The sequence below is a fragment of the Cyprinus carpio genome, chromosome B5, assembly GCF_018340385.1.
Source record: "Cyprinus carpio isolate SPL01 chromosome B5, ASM1834038v1, whole genome shotgun sequence".
NCBI lineage: Eukaryota > Metazoa > Chordata > Actinopteri > Cypriniformes > Cyprinidae > Cyprinus > Cyprinus carpio.
In genome coordinates this window covers 35,411,875-35,435,372 of record NC_056601.1, presented here as the reverse complement: position 1 = coordinate 35,435,372, position 23,498 = coordinate 35,411,875, and the positions used below count along the sequence as shown (strand labels likewise).

At 37.0% G+C, this 23,498-nt stretch overlaps 1 protein-coding gene across 1 annotated transcript; it reads left to right on the top strand.

Annotated features, from left to right (window-relative positions):
- Positions 1 to 271: 271 nt before the first annotated feature.
- On the top strand, positions 272 to 21,719 carry ppp1cc (protein phosphatase 1, catalytic subunit, gamma isozyme). Its single transcript, XM_042723306.1, has 7 exons — positions 272 to 521; positions 9,607 to 9,738; positions 9,867 to 10,097; positions 11,826 to 11,930; positions 13,347 to 13,570; positions 19,702 to 19,836; positions 20,938 to 21,719. Exons 1-7 carry the CDS (start codon positions 467 to 469, stop codon positions 21,025 to 21,027), a joined length of 972 nt encoding a protein of 323 aa, XP_042579240.1. The 5' UTR covers positions 272 to 466; the 3' UTR covers positions 21,028 to 21,719.
- Positions 21,720 to 23,498: the final 1,779 nt, after the last annotated feature.

The window sequence follows — 23,498 nt, the reverse complement described above, 5'->3', positions numbered from 1 at the left end:
AATGAAATAAGTAGCCTAATTCCTTTTTGCATTACTATAATCAGAACCGAGGGAGGATGTTGTCATTAAAATAATATGAACATGTAAAAACATTTTTTATAAATGTTTAACATATAAATAGCTGAAAAAGTGTCTAATTAGCATTCAGCGTCGAAATTCAGCTGCGCTCCCTCCCATTTCCTCCGCCCTATTTTTCCTCATTAGTGCAGCTGTGTTGTATTCATCCGCCCGCCGGGTTCCAGCAGCGAGTACTAGTACAGTACTGCCGCATGCGTGTATCCTTCCGCAGAGCCGGTGTGCCTCCGCCGCAGCGCGCGCATCTGACGGCCCGCTCCAAGCCGAGATCTCACATCATTTGCTTAGAGTTTCCTGTGACAAATCTGTTTATTTTTAATCGAATTTTTAGTTTTATTTGTCGTGTCCAGTGTGTCTTGAGCGGCGCTGTTTGTGTTTTATTCGGCTAGTCATGGCTGACATCGACAAACTCAACATAGACAGCATCATCCAGCGCCTGCTCGAGGGTGAGTTTCTCCTCAAGAAACGGCTAAATGTCCTTATCATAGAATAACTCATTTCAAAATTATTTTTTTTGTAGCATATAGACATGTATATGACTGATTAATCGGCTGTTTGGGTCGTATTTAGAGCTGTTGAGCTCAGCTAACAAGGTTAGCGGAGCGTTAACTTAACGTTAGCTGCTTAACGACATTAACGGCTGCGTTTCAAATATATATAAATATATTGTGAGTTTTCTACGTTACCTAGACAACATTTGTGACTTGTGCAGAACGTTCAGTCAACATACTGTTGTTCTGAATAGACAGCTCACTAGGCGTTGAGACAGTTTTCTTACATTTGTTGATGTGTCTTGCAAATGTTTGATTTTTGTGTGATGTAATCTCAATTTTTGTTGCTAATTCAGGTTTTAAAGAGGTATAAAATACAAAAAAAAAAAGTTTCAGACGAATTAAGAAGTATTGATAATTACAAACCTATCAGTCACGTGTTCATAAAATAAAGTTACATTACAGCTGAATATTTCCAGCTTGTTGCAGGTTTTCATTTTGAAAAAAAAAAGAAAAATATTAAATGCATATGCAATTAATGTTTTTTAATGCTGACAGTGTGTCAAAATATTTTATTTTCTGTTGTAAGTTCATAGGTTTATTATACAAGTTGCATGCATTATAATAAAGCAATAAAAGCCGTAACTACAGTAAATACCCCGTGATTATGCAAAACATTTGTTTTATTGTATACAGTGTAATACCAATTCTTGGTTTGTGATAAATGTATTTACGTAACTCACTTCTGGCTCCGGTTTTGTGTAGTATTTTTATATGCATTGCGCATTTAATTTTTTCAGCTTGAAGCTTTGTCTTGTGTAGGTGTAATTAGTTCTTCAAGGTGTGTTTTGTGTGTATCTGTTTATTTATCCATAAATAAACCTTAATATCCATTTTCACTTTGAGTTTATTAGTGACTTCAACACAAGACTGTATTCATATACACTGAAATCTGTCAAAGAAACTTGCTTTTGTTTCCATACTGTGTGAAATAGAAGAGTGATCGGAATGGTTTTGTATATTGCTTTCATGCTTTGTGTTGTGTTTGCATTAGTTTTTAACATTGTAAAGTAGAGGTATGTCATCATTTGGCACGTAAACGTGGATTTTCATAATTTATGTGCACTAAAGAACAGAACATGCGCACCTTGAATCGTTCTCAGAAATGCTTCTAGAAAAGAACCGGCGTGATTCATTTTTTATGCCTCATCATCTAGACTAGAGTGGTGTTCGTTCTCGTGGTCAAATCACTAATTAAAGGCATTTTAATGTATTGATTTATAACTGTTGTGTGTCTTATGATAAAGGCTTTATGCCTGTAATATGTCAGGATAGTGTAGAAGTGACAGGAAAGCAATGGATTCTGGAAATGTCCTGATGCAGACTCGCGTCCCACTGTGCAAAATTGAAATTTTTGCTCTATTTTTTGGCTATTTTTGTTTTGCATTTGAATTTGTGTTCGAGCCAGACATATTTTTTCATGTGGGCTGCTCTCACGATACTCTATAAAGCTAACTGTGTTTCTTAGAAACCCCTCCCTGTTTTTTCCACCTCGTCAGAGTTTACATGGAGCTAGTTGCACCACCTGCATGTTTATTGCTGTACAGCCTAGAAACCAGGCCCAGGGTGTGAGGACTGCACCTATATCTGCTCGCCTCGCATTAGTACGGCTGTTCCCTTGGCAGTCTGCTCCCGTTACATAACCTCTCTTGGGTTAATGCCGCCCAAAGTGGTGCCAGGACCTGCCTCGTAGTTCATGGGTGGAGAATATCAGTCCTGGAGACCGAGTCCTTTTCACATTCATGAAATGAAGCGTAGAGGATGAAGAGCGGAATACATTTAAAGGAAATGGTGCTACTCCACAGACCATCCAAGATGCAGATTAGTTTGTTTCTTCACCGTATTTGGAGAAATGTAGCACTGCATCAGTGTCTCAGCAATGGTGCCCTTGCAATGAATGGGGTGCCGTCAGAATGAGAGTCCAAACAGCTGATTAAAACATCACAATAATCCACAGCACTCCAGTCCTCAGTTCCATCATAACATCTGGAGAAGACAAAAAGATGAAACACACCCAGCATTAAGACAAGATTTTTTTAACTCAAATACATAGAGTCTATAATCCATAATAACACTTCCTCCAGTGAAAAAGTGTTCTGGTGTGAATCAGGAGAGAAATCTGCACAGATCAAGCAGCGTTTAAACAGCTCTGAACAAATATGTGTCTGGATTTTGATGTGAGAGACAACAGCAGATGAGCATCCTTATGGATTATCCATTTACTTGTGTGAATGTTTATGCATTTATGCATTTAGTTTTTTTCCAAAACGACCTACAAAAGAACAAATGCGGTACAATACCAGAATATGCCATTTGCCCAGGAAAATGACCATATTCACAAGCTCAGAAAACTGTGCATTCAAAATAATCTTCTAAAACTGAGGCATGCGTATTATTCATTTTCACTGAAAACCAATTAAAAACATCCACCCAAAATTTAGAAGTAAACTCACAGCAGTACACAAGTATCCGTCTCGAATCGAAATCTCTTATTTAAAAAATTTCCCTAGTGGATGTTTTCCTAAACTGATTTTGTAATTAACCTGAAATATGGTCAGTGACTAAAAGATGAAATGGTTTGAGGATTCACACTTGATTATTGGCTTTTTTATTAACTGGAAAGGTGATCATGGCGTGTTATTGTAATTACTAGCTTAATGATTACATAAACCGAATGTGACCCTGGAGCACATAAGTCATAATGGTCAGTTTTTTTTTAATGTATTGATTTTTTATACTGTTGTGTGTCTTATGATAAAGGCTTTATGCCTGTAATATGTCATGATAGTGTAGAAGTGAAAGGGAAAGCAATGGATTCTGAAAAATGTCCTGATGCAGACTCGCGTCCCACTGTGCAAAATTGAAAATTTTGCTCTATTTTTTGGCTATTTTTGTTTTGCATTTGAATTTGTGTTCGAGCCAGACATATTTTTTCATGTGGGCTGCTCTCACGATACTCTATAAAGCTAACTGTGTTTCTTAGAAACCCCTCCCTGTTTTTTCCACCTCGTCAGAGTTTACATGGAGCTAGTTGCACCACCTGCATGTTTATTGCTGTACAGCCTAGAAACCAGGCCCAGGGTGTGAGGACTGCACCTATATCTGCTCGCCTCGCATTAGTACGGCTGTTCCCTTGGCAGTCTGCTCCCGTTACATAACCTCTCTTGGGTTAATGCCGCCCAAAGTGGTGCCAGGACCTGCCTCGTAGTTCATGGGTGGAGAATATCAGTCCTGGAGACCGAGTCCTTCTCGCATTCATGAAATGAGGCAGTCTGCTCCCGTTAATGGTGCTACTCCACAGACCATCCAAGATGTAGATTAGTTTGTTTCTTCACCGTTCATCAGATTTGGAGAAATGTAGCATTTGCTCACCAGTGGTCCCATTGCAGTGAATGGGTGCCATCAGAATGAGAGTCCAAACAGCTGATTAAAACATCACAATAATCCACAAGTAATCCACAGCACTCTAGTCCATCAGATAACATCTGGAGAAGACAAAGATGAAACACATCCAGCTTTAAGACATTTTTAACTAAACTCTGAGTCTATAATCCATAATAACACTTCCTCCAGTGAAAAAGTGTTCTGGTGTGAATCAGGAGGGAAATCTGCACAGATCAAGCAGTGTTTAAACAGCTCTGAACAAATATTTGTCTGGATTTTGATGTGAGAGACAACAGGTGATGAGCGTCCTTGTGGATTATCCATTTACTTGTGTGAATGTTAATGCATTTATGTGTTTAGTTTTTATCCAAAACGACCTACAAAAGAAGAACAAATGCGTCACAATACCAGAATATGACATTTACCCAGGAAAATGACCATATTCACAAGCTCAGAAAACTGTGCATTCAAAATATTCTTTAAAAACTGCACATCTTCTGAAACTGAGGCATGCGTATTATTCATTTTCACTGAAAACCAATTAAAAACATCCACCCAAAATTTAGAAGTAAACTCACAGCAGTACACAAGTATCCGTCTCGAATCGAAATCTCTTATTTAAAAAATTTCCCTAGTGGATGTTTCCTAAACTGAATTTTGTAATTAACCTGAAATATGGTCAGTGACTAAAAGATGAAATGGTTTGAGGATTCACACTTGATTATTGGCTTTTTTATTAACTGGAAAGGTGATCATGGCGTGTTATTGTAATTACTAGCTTAATGATACATAAACCGAATGTGACCCTGGAGCACATAAGTCATAATGGTCAGTTTTTTGAAATTGAGATTTATACATCATCTGAAAGCTGAATAAATAATCTCTCCATTGATGTGTGGTTTGTTAGGAGGACAATATTTGTCTGAGATACAACTATTTGAAAATCTGGAATCTGAGGGAGCTAAAAAATCTAAATATTGAGAAAATCATCTTTAAAGTTGTTCAAATGAAGTTCTTAGCAATGCATATTACTAATCAATAATTAAGTTTTGATATATTTACAGTAGGAAATTTACTAAATATCTTCATGGAACATGATCTTATCTTAACATCCTAATGATTTTTGTCATAAAAGAGAAATGTATAATTTTGACCCATACAATGTATTGTTGTCTATTGCTACAAATATACCCCAGGGTCATTACAGACTGTAATATTTTACTAATGACTCATTTAGTTGGAAGTAGCGCTCTGTGAGTACTTCAAGTATAGTCATGTATTTCGTGTAAAACACAATGAAGAAGCTCTGAGTAATTGAAGCATAGTAAAGTAAATGAAGACTCTGAAATCTTTCGCTGCACAAGAAGAAACATGAAGATGCTTTTCCACACTATCCAGCTGTTGTTCAGCGTAGTGTTCGTACAGTATGTAGTTAGGAATGTGTGTCTCGTTCCAGGGAGTTTCAGATGCTGAATGACGTGGCAGTGACTTCACCCGCACAGCTGACACATGCTCGCCAAAGTCATTCAACTTGTGCTTGCGTCATCTTTTGGCTCCGAACGCTCCAAACTCAAAGCTTTGCCGCACGTGTTTTAATCATTCAGAAGTGTTTTTCGGATCAAGCGGCGCAGGAGGAGAGTCCAGCTTTGAGGAGCACTGACTCATAGTATGCATACTAGCACAGTCACAGTCTGAAACCTCGTGATGTGGCAGATCTGTGCGCCAGTGTCTGGGAAGCTTTTTAAGAGAACAATTAGTTTTTTGTTACATAAGTAGCAGATTATATAATTTAGCATTTCAGAACAGTCACAAAATCGAACAGGATCTTAACTAAGCTGACGGCAATATACTCAAAACCAAAAGACGGTTTAAAGTACTAAAGAAAACATCTTATTTTATATCTACCTGAATCCGAAACTTAGTCACACCCATCAGTATTTAAAGAGGTTTTTGACGTCTTGACTCTTTGTTGCGTTCAACTCTTGGCTGAGTAAATGATGGCAGGTTTATTACTGGATGAATGATTCCTTTAAGAAAGGTTCAGCTAGTGGTGATGAAGTAACTTGACATCATCTCGTTGAATAGCGTCACTGAGCGCTCGTTAAAAGAGCCCTTTGCTTGTTGTTGTGGCTGCTGTTATGAGTCTCACAGCCCTGGTGCGTGGAGCGTGTCAGCCGATCCTTCCTCTCGCGCTTTACTCTGTTAGAATTTGTTGACATGACATTATGCAGAAAGCCAGTGGAAACCCATTTGGTGTAAATCACTCATTCATTCCACTTTTAGACCTCTATGTATTTAATTTTATTATTTGTTTTATGTTTTTATTTCAGAATTATTACTAATTAATATTATATATTATTTTTATTTTTTATATACAATTTATATATACAATATACTTTTTTTAGAAGTATTTTGTTGTTACTTAATTGTTTTATAGTATTCATATTAATAGATTTATATAAAATAATATAATTTAATATTTTTTTGTTTTTTTATTATTAATATTCATATTAAGTAATATAATATTATTTTTATATATATATATAATATTTAGAAAGTGTTTTTATTGTTATTTTAAGTTATTTATTACTTTAGACAATTATTATTAATAATATCCATAATAAATATGTCGCTCATCATATTTTAAAATCTTTTTGTTTTATTTTTGTTGTTTTTATTTTAAAGTTTTTAATATTCACATTAAATAATTTATATAATAGTATTGTCTTATTTTTACATGTAATTCATTTGTATTAGATATTTTACATTTTTAGAAAGTGATTTATTTTTCATTGTTTTAATTTCATGATTTAATTTTCATCTAATTTTAACTTTTCAATATCTGGTGAATCCTAGTTTGGGGAAACCCTCCTGTATGTAAATCACCACAATCGTACATCCTGGTAATTATGTTTTTTTTTTGTTTTTGTATCTGTGTATATGTATGTATATTTGTGTTTTTTTTATTTTTTAGTTGGTTGGTAAATGGAAATTTTAGATTTTTGTTTTTTGTTAATCCAGTGAAATACTGTGTACGGTACGTGTACAGTAACCAGCAAAACAAGCTTCAGTCCAGAGCTGCAGAACTGTGTGCAGTTGCTCCAAACACAGGGTAAAAATAGAAACGCTGGACCGTAACGGGCCGTTGTGGTGCACAGGCCAGCCTTTGACTGTTCCCTGGAGTTCCAGCGCAATAAAAACACAATCAGTGTGAAACCTGCAAACATTGCAAGCGGGGAGAAATGGGACTGTGGGATGATCCGTGTGCTTTCAGGAGATGATGCTTTGCACATTTGGGATGAATCCAGTAGGTCACTTTGATCCTCTGCAAATAGGGCACGTCTGCAGACAGGAAGACAAACCTAACCTACTTCCCTTCCCTGTGCTGACGGATCACAGAAAGGCCATTAGAAATACACTTTTATCTGCATAATGCCACAGTTTTCCCTGCGTTCGCCAGAATTGCTGCAGGGTCTGGATTCACAACTCTGTTGCTCAACTAACCAGATAATAACACAGGGCTCCAGACTGCGACCAAATGGTCGCATTTTGCGACCAAAATTTGAGAGTGTGCGACTGAATTTTACATCCAGTCGCACATGTGCGACCAGTAAATTTGGCCTCCCCCACCCTCCGTATTTTTTTTATACATTAAACGTGGAAGGGGCACGTCAATGATCAATGAAATGAGCAATGAAATAATCAATGAGACGCGAGCGCACACGCACTCACATACTCATGAGATGCGAGCACACACTCTCGTCTCATTGAGTGATACCTGTCTGTGAGGCGGCCAATGCATGTGAGAAGAATAGGGAATGGCCACTGTAAGTGGCTAAAATTTGTGGAGGGGGAGGGGCCTAGAAATAATCGAGCGCGCGTAAACATCTGTGGGAAGGAAACGGAGACAAATATCATCACAACCTGATATGTGCGTGCGTCTGAGCTATGATCAAGCAAACTATTGATTCGTTCTTCCGACCTGCGGCTAGTGTACCAGTGCCAGAGTCTACAGTGTCACCGTCGGATGATGATGCAGTCAGAGGTTGGTGTGGCGAAAAAAGCCCGCACTCACCAGCTGGCAGAGGTACGATAAGCAGTCGAACTATATGAACTGCGAATAATGCAGCAGCTACCCCAGAACTGCGGGAAACAGAAAGTTTGTCGATAGTATAGGCGCTCCGCAGTTTAAACACAATACATTGATTAAACACAATCTCAGCCTAAAGAGTTGAGTATGCCGTGACATGTTTATAAATCAAAAAGCAACGCCACTGCAGGTTGCTTTTAGAAGACAAATGACTGTAAATCAGAGCGCAGATGAGGCAGAGATGATGTTGAAGTTTAACACGGCCTACTTCGTTGCTAAAGAAGAACTAACTACTCTTCACCAAATACAAAAGCCAGCTCGACCTTCAAAGGAAGAATGGCTTAAAACTTAACGAAACATACAACAACGATACAGGATGCGCACAATTCGTTGGAGTAATTGCGGATACTCTGAAGGGGAAGACTTGCACTTTTTTTTATTCTGAATGTATGGTATTTTGTTAACTATTTGTACTGTCATGACAGCGATGGTGCTGTCAGTTTTACCTTGTTGTTGCATCTTCAGAAGTGCAGAATAAAATGTGACACTGAATTTGAAACAGCACATTGTAATTTCTGCATCTATTATTAAAGTATTTATTAGTAATACAGTGGAAATTAGTAGATTTTGTTAGCATGTTGATTTACGGTGTGCGCCCCCTAAATTTTCTGGTTGTGCCCCTAAAATTTTCAGTTGGGGGCCACTGTGCTCCTAGTGAAAAAAGTTAGTCTGGAGCCCTGTAAGATTTTGGATGAATTACTGCGGGGTCTGGATTCGCAACTCTGTTGTCTCAACTAACCAGATAATTTTGATAAATTGTGTACATCTTTGTTTTATCTTACAGTTGTAGGCAGAACTGTAGGCTTATCTAAATGTTTTGTGTCTTCATTTGATTACATCAAAATAAATAAATAAATAAAGTATCAATATTTAGTTTGTATCAACTAAACTAACTAACAGAATTTCTGGGAGGTGGGGGGGATTAACAATAAAATTTCATAGGGCCCTATTATTGTAAACATTTTATTAAATTGTTTTCAAATTTTCAATGATGTATTTAATGGTGTATACATTTTATGGTGTATGTTTCATTATGTAAAAAATAATTTGGAAAAAATTTTTTTTTTTTTTTTTTGTTGAAATAAAAGTAAAAAAAAAAATGAATGGTTTAAAAAAAAAAAAAAAAAAAAAAAAACTTGTTTCAGACATTTGGCATTTTTGTTTAAGCTTAAGCACCAAAATAAATGAAAGTAAAACTAAAATAGAATGGAATAAAAATTATGTACATTTAAAAAAAGGTAATAAAAAATTATAAACCTAATGTATAACAAAATGAATAAAACTATAACTAAAATAAAAATCTAAGCATAAATTCAAAATATATAACAAAATATAAAATGGGAACTATAATAGTTTATTGCTTGCTATTATGTATTTTCCCATGGCGAAGGTGGAAGAGCTGATCTAGTGCTTTAGTTATCTGTAGGTTTGCGTGTGTGTTTGCAGTGAGAGGCTCGAAGCCCGGCAAGAATGTTCAGCTGCAGGAGAACGAGATCCGTGGATTGTGTCTGAAATCCCGCGAGATCTTCCTCAGCCAGCCCATCCTCCTGGAGCTGGAAGCGCCGCTGAAGATCTGCGGTGAGGAACACAAACATAGTTAAACACTGAAACGCAGAATCTCTACTACTGTCAGATGTCTTTCAGAGTTTGTTTAGCCGCTCATGTTGTTGAAATAGTCAGCGAATGAGACGCTGTCCTCTCCGCAGGCGATATCCACGGACAGTACTACGACCTGCTCAGACTCTTCGAGTACGGAGGATACCCCCCGGAGAGCAACTACCTGTTCCTGGGAGACTATGTGGACCGAGGGAAGCAATCTTTGGAGACCATCTGTCTCCTGCTGGCCTACAAGATCAAATACCCGGAGAACTTCTTCCTGTTGAGGGGAAACCACGAGTGTGCCTCCATCAACCGCATCTACGGCTTCTACGATGAGTGTGAGTGTCCACTGGATACTGTACTGTGATCTGTGCCAGGCTTTTACCAATAAACCTCTGTTGTGCAGCATTTTTTTTTTTTTTTTTTTTTTTTTGGATTACTTTTTAAAAGATGAATTGTTAATGTTTTAGCCTTTTTTGATTATCACCATTTTTTGTATGAATTGAATTGTGACCCTAGAGCACAAAACTAGTCTTAAGTCGCTGGGGTATATTTATAGCAATAGCCAAAAAAAATATTGTTATGGGGGAAAATTATCGATTTTTCTTTTATACCAAAAATATATTAGGATATTAAGTAAAGATCGTGTTCCATGAATATATTTAGTGAATTTCTTAACGTGAATATATCAAAACTTAATTTTTGATTAGTGATATGCATTGCTAAGAACTTCATTTGAACAACTTTAAAGATGATTTTCTCAATATAAAATTTTTTTTGCACCCTCAGATTCCAGATTTTCAAATAGTTGTATCTCAGACAAATATTGTCCTCCTAACAAACCACACATCAATGGAGAGATGATTTATTCAGCTTTCCCCAAAATTGACCTTTATGATTGGTTTTGTGGTCCATGGTCACATTTCTATTAAATCATAAATGCATAAAACTGAACAATTAACTAAACACAGAAAAAAAATTGCAAACATTTTAATGAATTATTAAATTGTTGTAGTTTTATGATTTTAATCGGTTAGACTTGGTTTTTGATTGTTGCAGTTTAATTAAACCTTTAAAGAATTTGAGGAAGATAGAACAGAGTTTGGGAAAAAATAAAATGGATTTCATTGGGTTTTAAAAATATTAATCATTAAATTGTTATTAAATTGTGTATTTCACGACTTCAGTCTGGATTATTATCGTTAGTAAAAACTTAAACCATAAAACAGTTTTTGTTACTTGAAATAAAATGAATGAAAACTACATATACATAAAAAAACAAGAACTAATAAACACCAAAAATGCAGCAAAATTACTAAAACTTTAACTAAAATTAAAATGAAAACATAAAATGTACAAATAAAAACAGAGTCAAAACATTAATATAAATTATGATCATATTTCAGTGCTACTAAAATAACATGGACTTCCAAAACTTAGTTATTACTTATGTGTTTGATTAGTAAAATTAAAACAAAATTGACATAAAAACTAATTTAATTAAACCAAAAAATTAGGAATTTTGGGGGAAATGTTTTTGATTATGAATTAAATGTATTTCATAGTGCCCTACCTGATGTATAAATGCACACAAACACACAATTTAAATATTATTGCTTTTTGTATTAGCAGAACCAGATTAAAGAATTGCTTTTGAGGTCATTTGGTAATAATGTCAACAGACCTTTTTTTTTTTTTTTTTTTTTTTTTATCAGATTGTTTGGCTGTATATTGCTGCTGGAACACTAGCCCTTCACAGATGTTCAAATTAACATAATCTGCCACAAGCACAGAAGCAAATGCATGACCAGATTCCACCGCATTTAACACTGTTTTAAACTCTAATAAGAGCCAAACATGCACTTTAAGCAGAACTCTGTGACTCCTATTCAGTGTAGAATGAATGTTTTTTCGGTGTTGAATTAATGTGTTTTAGAGTTGTTGGATTCGTGTTTTGTTTTGTAGGGGTGTGTGTTGTTTTTTGTATCAGTTTTTATTTATTTATATTGCTCTTTTTATTCATTTACATTTTATGTTGTTTATATTAAGCTGTTGTTTGTGTGTAGGCAGGAGACGCTACAACATCAAGCTCTGGAAGACGTTCACAGACTGTTTCAACTGTCTGCCCATAGCTGCCATCGTGGATGAGAAGATCTTCTGCTGTCATGGAGGTGAGTGTGGAGCAGAAAACCTCTAGACTTAGAGTCCAAGTTAAATCTCAGATCCGTTTGTAAATGAAGAGTTTATTTGCAAAAACCGTTAACTCTACTAATTTTCAAAAATCATGTTTTTTATTGTTATTATGATTTTTTGTGTGTGTGTTTTATAAAAAAAAAGCCACTGAAGTTTGATTGAGATTAATTGGAATGCACAATGAAAAACATGTTAAAAATGGAGTTATCTGTTTTTGCAAATGAACTCTTCAAATGTTTTTGTACATGTGACGGGTTAGTTTTATAAACACAGTTGCTGGACATTTAGTTTAATATGTTCTTATATTAGTTTACTACATAAATGGACGGTTGCAGAATGTTTAGTTTAATATATTTTTAAAAATATACTTAAAAATATTTTCAATTAAATATACACTACAGGTCAAAAGTTAAGGGACGGTACATTTTTATAAATTTTTATTTTTTTTGAAAGAAGTTACTTCTGCGAAATGTTTATTTTGTGATGTGATATTGTATTGTTGTGTTGTGTTATTTTTTTTTTTTTTTTAAAAAGATCTTTTCTATGTGAGTATCTGTTAAACTGTAATTTATTTCTGTGATGCGCAGCTGTATTTTCAGCATCATTACTCCAGATCTTCAGTGTCACATGATCTTCAGAAATCATTCTAATATGATGATTTGCTGCTCAAGAAACATTTCTGATTATTATCAGTGTTGAACACAGTTGTGCTGCACAATATTTTTGTGGAAACTGTGACGCATTTTATTTTTTCAGGATTCACAGATGAATAGAAAGTTCAGAAGAGCAATAAATATAAAAAAAAATAGAAATCTATTACAAATGTCTTTACTGTCACTTTGGATCAGTTTAATTCAGCCTTTAATAAAATACAAACAAAGAAATGTAAAACAGCGATGGAGTACTCGGCCGTGACAGCAATGATTGATCATGAAAACGATAATCGTGAAAAAAACAAAAACAAATTCTGATTGGTCATAGCAGCTCTTTGGGCGGCACCCTGAGCTCTGATTGTTTAGCTCTCCACAGCACGCGGTCCAAAGAGAAGCATGGCTTCGAAGTCACACAGTCTTCTTTCATAGACGATCTTTCTCTGATGAAGCAGCAGGAAGGTCTTCAGATGCATGACGCATGTAGACATCTGCTTTAGTGTTCACTCTCCTCTCAGCGCAGTTCTTACACCACAGGATGCGTTGTTGAAATGTTTAGTGTGTGTAAATCATCTTACTTCATCACTTCATGATTTGCACTGACATCATCCTCCACGTTTCTGAGTGCTGAGTCCCAGGCGCATAGTGTGTCACGTGTGAACCCTGAACAGATGATGTGTTAAGGCCTCGCTTTTCTCAAGAAACTAGGAATGTGAATCTCGAGCGGTTTCTGTTGTTCCTCAGGTTTGTCTCCTGATCTGCAGTCCATGGAGCAGATCAGAAGGATCATGAGACCCACAGATGTCCCGGACCAGGGCCTCCTGTGTGACCTGCTGTGGTCCGACCCAGACAAGGACGTGCTGGGATGGGGCGAGAACGACAGAGGCGTGTCCTTCACCTTCGGAGCGGAAGTGGTGGCCAAGTTCCTTCACAAACACGACCTGGATCTGATCTGCAGGGCTCACCAGGTGAGTCTTCAGTAGTGCTGAACAATATGAGTGTTGAATGAATGCACACGGTCTAATTTTGAGCTACAGGCAAAATATGTCCGTTTCGGTCGAATTTGAGGTTTTCACAAAAATGAGTTCCTTAAGCCCTCTTCTAGCGATCCCAATGCTCCAAATAGTAATTAAACGTCTAAAATGATCTTTATTTGTGCGTTTTCTGAGAGGATCTCACTTCTGGACAACTGCTGCTGCTTCTCACAAGTTATTGGTCTGTTGTTGCAAATTTCCCAAATCGTTCAACCCCTGAAAGGATGGTTCATGCTCCAAAAAGTCAAAAAGTATTTTTTTCTTTATTTTCTATGCAGATGCACTTCCCAACAAAAGCACCCCAGTAATTCAGGAAGGATTCTTTCTTCTCGTTTTGGTCAAAATTAAGTGAAAAGCGCTGAGGTTAAGTTTTGAAAGTCAGCCCTCTACGTATGGAAGCATATGGGCAGCAACATTTACAAAATGGCAGTACATTTCTTTATTTAAATTGACATTTTCCCATATATATGTGCAACGTTTAGTGCAAAATAAATTCAGTTATATAATTTACATTTGCTTTTTCCTTCACTAGTTTAAATATGTAAATTAAAAACATATTTTATAATGGTTTATAAGTTGCAGAATTACAATGAAAATATATTACCCAAATGTTTAACATGTCCAGGCAGAAAGTGTAGCAAAATGATCATTTAAATGCCATTTTTCCTAAATGCATTTAGACTTATGGGAAGGTGAATTGTTATTTTATATTATAATTGCAGCAAAATGCATTTTGAACCTAATGTACAGCTAAAGGGTAGCAAAAATGGTTATTTAAATGTTTTATTTTTCTTAAATGCATTGACACTTACACTTAAGAGGTTTAAAGATTAGAAAACATTATTATTAGATAACCGTTGTGAATCTGGCTAAAGTAAGGAGATAGTTTCGAACACTGGCTGGTTATGTACTTGCTCAAATATTGATTTCGGATCATTTTTAAACAAAAAAAAGTTACGGACTGCAGCTTTGAGTAATTGATTATTTCTTTTACTGTACAGTAGTATCATTGCAATCTTTATTATATTGTTTGCTGTATATTTATTATTGTATGTTTTATATCTTTTGATCATTTTTTGTTCTTATTTAAAACTTGATGAACTCAAATCACAAGATGAGATGATTTCTGTTAAAATGACTGAATCGCTCTGACATCAGTGTGAGAACATTATGAGACACTTGACTCAAAACTGTCAAACTGTGATTCTGAAGCTAATTAGGAATTGCTCTGCTCATAATGTAGATGTGTGATTCTGGGGCAAATTAGGAGTTTTTTTTCTGTGTATTTTGAACGGTGTTTTCGTGTTTTTTGTCTTGTGAGTCGCAGTGTTTTTTGCACGTTGTCGTCACGGTCTACCTGTCTGTAAGCGCAAATACAGTCCGCGAGTTTCTGCTCGATGTCGGCAGAACCGCATTTTTTACAGTTAAACTCCGCGCAAGCGGAACAGCTGCGGGATCTCGATCTGCTACGGAGGCCTTCACCATCATCGACCCCCACTACTGCATCTCGCCCGCAGCGGAGGCGCCACAAGCGGCGTGAGAGGAAGCAGAAGAGGGGTAAGCGCGGAGGTATCCGGGCTAGGCTAACGGCTAACCCACACAAGCCATCTGTCCCCACCATCGTACTGGCTAACGTACGCTCGTTGGACAATAAACTGGACTACATTCGTTTTCTACGCTCAACTGAGAGGACTGTAAGAGACTGTTGTGTTTTTGTGTTCACGGAAACATGGCTCAGCAACAGCGTTCCAGATGGCGCTATTCAGCTCGACCAGCTGACGTGCTATCGAGCGGACAGAGCTCTCGTCGCGGGAGGAAAAACCCGTGGCGGCGGGCTTTGTGTTTACATCAATGACGCGTGGTGCCGCGATACTGTTGTGATCAGCAAACACTGCTCAACCCTGGTGGAGTTTTATGATTATTAAGTGCCGGCCGTTCTATCTGCCGAGGGAATATACTGCTATACTGCTCATTTCAGTGTACATTCCCCCGAACAACAACATCAGCAACAGGAACGACGCACTTAATGAACTGTACCAACACATCAGTGACGCAGCAGACAGCACACCCGGATGCTTTTCTCATCATAGCTGGGGATTTCAACCATGCTGACCTTAAGAGTGTGGTTTCCAAAAATACACCAGCACATCAACTTTCCAACACGAGGTAATAACATTTTTTGGACTTTGTTTTACACCACACAGAGAGGAGCTTACAAAGCCCTCCCCCTCCCCCACCTCGGAGCCTCAGATCACATCACTGTTATGCTAATGCCTGCATACAGACCACTCATTAAAGTCACCAAACCAGTTTACAAACAGATTAAAGTGTGGCCAGAAGGATCATCAGAGATTCTTCAGGACTGCTTCAACACAACTGACTGGGACATGTTTAAACAGGCTGCCACATGCAATAACCCCACTGACCTCCAGGAGTACTCAGAGACTGTTACTGTCCTACATCAATAAGTGTATTGATGATGTAACGATCACAAAAACTATCACTGTCCGGGCCAACCAGAAGCCATGGATGACGGGGGAGGTCTACAGACTCCTGAAGACACGGAATGCTGTCTTCAGAGCTGGAGATGAGGTGGGCCTGAGAACAGCTAGGGCCAACCTGTCCCGCGGCATCAGAGAGGCTAAGAGACAGCACTCCAGGAGGATAGCTCACCAATTCAGTAACAGCAGAGACACTAGGAGCCTGTGGCAGGGAATACAGACCATTACGGACTACAAGCCCCCACCACGGACCTGTGACAACAACATCTCTCTGCTGAACGAGCTGAACACCTTCTTCGCTCGCTTTGAGCAACAAAACAGCACCACTGCACAGAAGACTCCACCTCCTCCCGGCGACCAGGTGATGACTCTGACCCCAGACAGTGTGAGGAGATCCTTCAGCAGGATCAATGCCCGCAAAGCTCCGGGTCCTGACAACATCCCGGGTGCGTGTACTGAAAGACTGTGCAGCAGAACTCACTGATGTCTTCACAGGAGATTTCACCAGAGGAACCCTATTGGCATCCAAATAGCCTTACATGCAAGGACATTGCTATAATGAATGTTTAGAAGGAGTATTTTACATTTTTATTCAATGACTACCGTCCTGTTGCACTTACCCCCATCCTCATGAAGTGCTTTGACGGCTAGTCATGCACCACATCAAGTCTGTCCTCCCCCCCCCTCCCTGGACCCATTCCAGTTTTGCATATCGGTCCAACCGTTCGACCGTGATGCCATCCCCCTGCCGTCCACTCAGCACTCACCCATCTGGAAAAAAAGGACTCTTATTCAGAATGCTGTTCATAGACTTCAGTTCAGCATTCAACACAATCCTCCCTCAACAGCTTCATCTACAAGCTGAGTCAGCTGGGGCTCAACACTTCGCTGTGGCAACTGGCTGTGGCACTTTCTGACTGGAAGACCTCAGGCAGTACGGGTCGGCAGCAACACCATCCAGCACCATCACAACTGAACACTGGGGGCCCCCCAATGTGTGCTGAGTCCCCCTCCTCTTCACACCCTGCTGACACATGAACTGCACACCGTCACACAGCTCCAACCTCTTCATTAAGTTTTGCAGATGACACGACTGTGGTGGGGTCTCATTAGCAACAGAGATGAGACAAACTACAGGAGCGAGGTGAGCCGCCTGGCCGGGTGGTGCGTGACAACAATCTCTCTCTGAATGTGGAGAGACGAAGGAGATTGTTGTAGACTTCAGGAGAGCACACACACTCAGCATGTTCCTCTGACCCATCAACGGTGCGACTGTGGAGAGAGTGAGCAGCACCAAGTTCCTGGGTGTGCACATCACAGAGGACCTCTCCTGGACCGACAACACTGCAGCACTGCCAAGAAATCTCAACAGCGTCTCTACTTCCTTCCGCAAACAGGGAGAGCCCGAGCCCCACCCCCCATCATGTACACCTTCTACAGAGGCACCATCGAGAGCATTCTGACCAGCTGCATCACTGTGTGGTAGGCGCCTGCAACGCGTCCTGCCGAAGACTCTACACGCATAGTGAGAAGCAGCTGAGAAGATCATTGTGTCTCTCTAAAACCCTCCCTCCAGGACATTTATGGAACCTGTCTGACCCGCAAATCCCTCTGCATCACAGGTGATTCCACCCACCCGTCACACAGCTTCTTCAGTCTGCTACCATCAGGGAGGAGACTGCGGAGTCTCCAGGCCAGGACCAGCAGACTGAAGGACAGCTTCATCCACCAGGCTGTCAGGAAGCTGAACTCCCTCCCTAACCTGCCCCCCCTCCCCTCTTCTTCCCCATGCATCCACTGAACTATGAACCCCCCCCCCCCCACACTAATTATATGATGACATGCACGAGTCACTTGTGCAGCATTGGTCTGCTCACTCACCGCTCACTACCTCATTCGGCATGGAACTACCTCATCAGTCAGTTAATAACTGCTCTTGGTCACTTGTCACTTGTCACTTTAATCAGACTTAAGATATTATTAATTGACGTTTTTTTTGCAATAAAAATCTTTTAACTGCACTGTTTGTTCACTTCATTGATTTGCACTATATCTGTCATTTTACCTTGCGCTGCTTTATTTAACTTTATTTTTTAACTTTTATTTCTATTACATGTTTCTTTTTTTTTAGTATTTTTTTTTTTTTTTTTTCTTTATAATTCCCTTTTGGATAATTGTATCTACATTTTATATTTGATCTATTATTTTTTTTTAGGCTTTAATGTTAATGTTTATCTGTATCACCGGAGTCTGAGAGTAACGCAATTTCGATTCTCTGTATGTATGTACTGTACATGTGGAAATTGACAATAAAGCAGACTTGAACTTGAACTTGAACTCTGTATTTTATTGTTGTTCTCGTGTGTAAATGATCTGAAGCGGTCTCTCATATCTCATGGAGAAAGGTTTGAGTGACGTCTTCCTCTCAGACTCTGGAGCTGGTGGATCTGTTATGATGCTGAAGTGTTTTCTCTGGTCTTGATAAGGATACAGTCATGAGATTATTTCACTTCATCTGCTCCAAGCGTGTTCAGATTCAGTTACAGGTTCGTCCACTAGATGGTGTGTTAGTCTCATCAGTATGAATGGTGATGAGGTGAAATTGTCCCAACAATTAAAGCAATAATTTTTTTTTGAACATTGCGTTCTTATGAACACAACAATGTGATTTTCTTTCTGCTGGTCCAGTTCGGTTAGTACATCATTTTGCCTTTTTTTTTTTTTTTTTTTTAACTTGGAAATGTCTAAAAGAAAATACTTAACTTTTTTCATTAATAGCTTACAAATAATTAGCTAAAAAGTCTGATTCTGGGAGTCATTATACAACTCAAAAATGTTATCTTATCAATTAATCAGTTAATAATTGTTTCCTAATTTTGTTTTAACTGTAGATTTGTCTTAAGAAATCATTCAAATTTCAAATATATTGTGTGCATTTTATATTCAGTTATTTATATTATTATATATATATTTTAATATTTATTAATTAATAAATCTCAACAATCGTATGTTAAGAATGATTGACTTTGAGTGTTATTTTAGTGTCACTGGGATTTTATTGTAGTTGTTATTTTATATTTTGAGTAAGTTGTATTTTTATATTTTCAATTTTGATTTTAATTTCAGTTTGGTTTTGGTATTTTTTCTTTTAAGTAGTTTTTAAAAAAATAAATGTCTATTGTTTTTATTAATTTTTATTTAGTTTTATTTTTGTAGGTTTTAGTACATTAGGTTAGATTAAATTAAAATACAACTAGGTTGAAATATTTTTTTTTTTTTTAGTTTTATTTAATTTTATTACAGTATCAGGATCAGAGATTTTTCTCTTTTTCTCATCATTATTGCTCTTTGATTATTACTGATGTCATCAAAGACTGGCGGTTTTTGTCTTTTTGTAGTCATATGTAACTGACTGTGTTTATGATGTATTGTGAGTAATTTTTTAGAAAGACTGTTTTTATAAAATGGCAAGAAGAAAATATCTGATTTCTGTGTGAACTCTGGACAGTGAGTGTCCTACAGATCCCGAGCGTCTCCTGAACTTCCTCTTCCTGTGTGCTGCAGGTGGTGGAGGACGGATACGAGTTCTTCGCCAAGCGGCAGCTGGTGACTCTGTTCTCTGCACCGAACTACTGCGGAGAGTTTGACAACGCCGGAGCCATGATGAGCGTCGACGAGACCCTGATGTGCTCCTTCCAGGTACAGTACAGTCCAGACGCTCCAGAGGTTTCAGCTCTGATTCTAACCTTGTGTGTCCAGCTAGCTGCCATACACCTCATCCAAAACACATTTAAACATCATTTTACTGCTTTTATGAAATCACACTGATGTGAGACTACATGGAATATTTTGTTTGTAGGGATATGTTTATTGAATTGTTTTTATGTGTAAAAATAATTAACACTTTTTTGGTGTTGAAATAGTCATTTTAAGTGAGTTTTTACCTTTTTTTGGGGGGAAACTATTTGGCTAAATCTGGCAAATTTGCACCATAATGTTTTACAAAAATGTATTGTCTCTGATAAATAAATACAGAGTAGTTTTAAAAGTTTATTTAATACAATATTTTAAAACAAATGACAAATGTTGAGGGCAAAAAGGCAATTTAAAATGCAGTGACCACAACATTTTGCTATTTTTTTTAAATATATATTTTTTTATGTATTCAGTTTTTATTTGAGACTGCGTGGAATATATAGATTTTAGTAATTTGTTTGGTCATTTTGTTTTACAAATATTTATTGTCCCTGATAAATAAACACATAAATACAAAGTAGTTTTAAAATTAATTTAATAGAGTATTTTAAAACTAATGTCGAAAGGTGATGGCAGATTTTTCTTTTATCATATTAAGATCACATTATTTGTGAGACTTCATGGAATATTTAGTTTTTAGTCATTTGTTTGGTGATTTTTTTTATTATATATAATTAATTAATATTTTTAATAACCATTTGAACTGAAAATACAGTTTTGTGCTTTTCTGTTACTGCCATCAAACTTTCTCAGGGACAGCAAATGAAAATTAGAAAACCAACAAAGTTTTAAAATTGAATTTAATACACTTTAAACGATTTTAAAACAAATGATAAAAGGTGATGTTTAAAAGTACATTAAAAAGGATAAAAAAAAAAAGATGCTTACAGGACCTTAGACATGTACTGTACTTTCCCTTAAACAGACATCTAATTAATATTAATATTAATTAATATAGAAACTAGACAACGCTGACCAGAAGCAGGAGCTGTGATGCCCATGTTGTTTGATTCATTCACTAGTTTGTTTTTGTTTAATCTGCAGATTTTGAAGCCGGCAGAGAAGAAGAAGCCAAACTCCAGTCGTCCAGTGACTCCGCCCAGGAACGTGGTCACCAAACAGGCCAAGAAGTGAGGCTCGCTCGGACCAGCCGGACTTGTTTGATACGCTCGGATCAGGACGAACCGTCCACTGCGTCTTTATCTCCGTTCTTTACCTTGTGTTCGCTCACATATTACACAAACAGCTCTTTACTCCCACTTCAGGACGACGAGTCAGATAGACTCCTCACATAGAAACCCAGGAGGAGCACCAGGTCAGGGATTTTAACTCGACACGTTTAAGATGATTTGTGCTCCCGATCGCCCCACTGTGAACAGACCAGTCTGTTTTTACGCACCTGAAGCTTTTTTTGTATTTCGGTCTCATGAATGTGCCACGAGGTTTGACACTCAGTCCGCTTTTATCATTTTTATTTTCATGATGGATGTTGTGCGAGTGTGTGTGTCTTTGTCTTCTTCTTGGGTTCTGGCATGGGCTCAGACGGACTTTTCTGTTGCATGCGTTCGTGTTCGAGGGAAAGGACACGAGGCTTTCTCTCGGGGCATGTCTTCAGAATAATGTAGCTCCTCATCAGGTAAATCACGTCAGGAAAACCTTTTCTTGCAGATTTCTACAGTATTTCATATAAACTCTCTGTGTAACCCAAACTCTCACTGTAAATATACAGGAAATGTTTTCTTCAGTCTTGGCAATAATTCACAGTTTTCCACACTATAAATAATTGTTATACTTGCAGAATAAAACGAAGGGAGATGGAAACATTATTGCAGCGTTCGTTTGATCATTTCAGACGTGCATTCGATTTAAAGATGAAATTAAAATAAATTCAGAACCAGGTTCACTAATCATAAAACAATATTCTCTCAACATTCTACAGTTTTATTTCATGACTTGAGAACTATTTTGTATTCACAATACATTTTTTCCTGAGAGGTTAAAATTTTATATAACAATTATCTTAAATTTGTAAATTTTTATTTTTTTGTTTGATAAATATTTTTTATTAATTAAATGTTCTTAAGAAAATGTTTGAGAACTTGATTAAAAAAGTTTTTTAAAAAATACTTCAGGACTTAAAAGATGTTACAGTATTTAAGAACTTAAATGTACTTAGAAAAACATTTAAGAGTCAAAGAAAAATCTGAGAGCTTAAAAAGTGGCTTTTAAGAAAATATTTAAGAACTGAAAAGATGTATTTAAAAAATATTTGAGAACTTGAATGTTCTTAAGAACATGCTTAAAATATTCAAGAATGTGAAATTCATAGAATAATTTGAGAAGCAAAAATTGTCATATATATATATATATATATGAATGTTCTTAAGAACATGCTTAAAATATTATTGTCATATATATATATATATATACACGTGTGTGTGTGTGTGGAAAAAAAAATAGAAATAGAAAAATGTGATGTTTAAAATGTTTTTTAATATATTAAATGTTTTTAAGAAAACATTTGAAAATTTAAAAAATGCTTAAAATATTCTAAAAATAGAATTAAAATTTTCTTAAGAAATATTATAAAAAAAGATTTTTAATTTTTTTAATTTGATATTTTAATGTAGTATTGGAATTGCTTTTTTGAAAAAAATGTTAATCTTTGTAATATTCATGACACTGAAATAACGTTTCACCATTCAATCAATGAACCTCAACCTACATTTCAATGCAGAAAAAGTCAAATATAGCCATTAAAATGACTGGAGCCATTAACATAAAGTGTTGCATTATTTCTTTATTATATAAACAAATACATTCTGTATTAAAATTATAAAATAATGATTGAATGGTTTCGATTCATAAACAGATCTGTGCAAATTAAGTACAATTCACAAACCCTTTACAGTTTCTCCAGCTCATCGTTTATGGAAATGCATATACTTTTCACGAAAGATTATCTCATAATCGATCTTCTGTTCATTCCTTTACTCACTGATGCATGAAGAAGATGACTGAAGTGAAGCATGAAGTCACAGACAGACCTGCATTATGAATAATGGATTCTTGTATTAAACGCTTGTTCACATTAAAGTAGTTCTGTTCCTTTAACAGCGCCTCGAACGAGAGAAAAGCATCTACTGCATTGAATATTTCACCATGAATCAAATGTCAAGCACTTAAAAGTCATTCTCATAACTGATAAATATGAATGAAAGCTGTTTATGCATAATCAGCGTCTTCACTAGATCTGTGTTTTACGAGCTGCTTCGGAGCTCGAGCGTGTAAACAGTCGCAGGATCGTATATAAAAATGTGAGTTTGAGGTCTCGTTGATATTCTGCAGGAGAGGGAAAATAAATACTGGTCCGTAAGAAGGCAATGTGGTGATCCGGTCCACCAGACTGTGGAAAAGTGCTTCTGTCGTCCAGGAGGAAGATCACAGCTCTGGGAAAACACGGCCTGGTTTTTGCGTGAACTGAAATGTGAGGTTTGGTGATGTTGAGCGACGTCACATTCCTCGGATAAAAACTACATGCAAACAAACACAACACGAAGCCTGAAGCAGGATTTCACACAAAAATGAAGATTCTGTCATCAGAT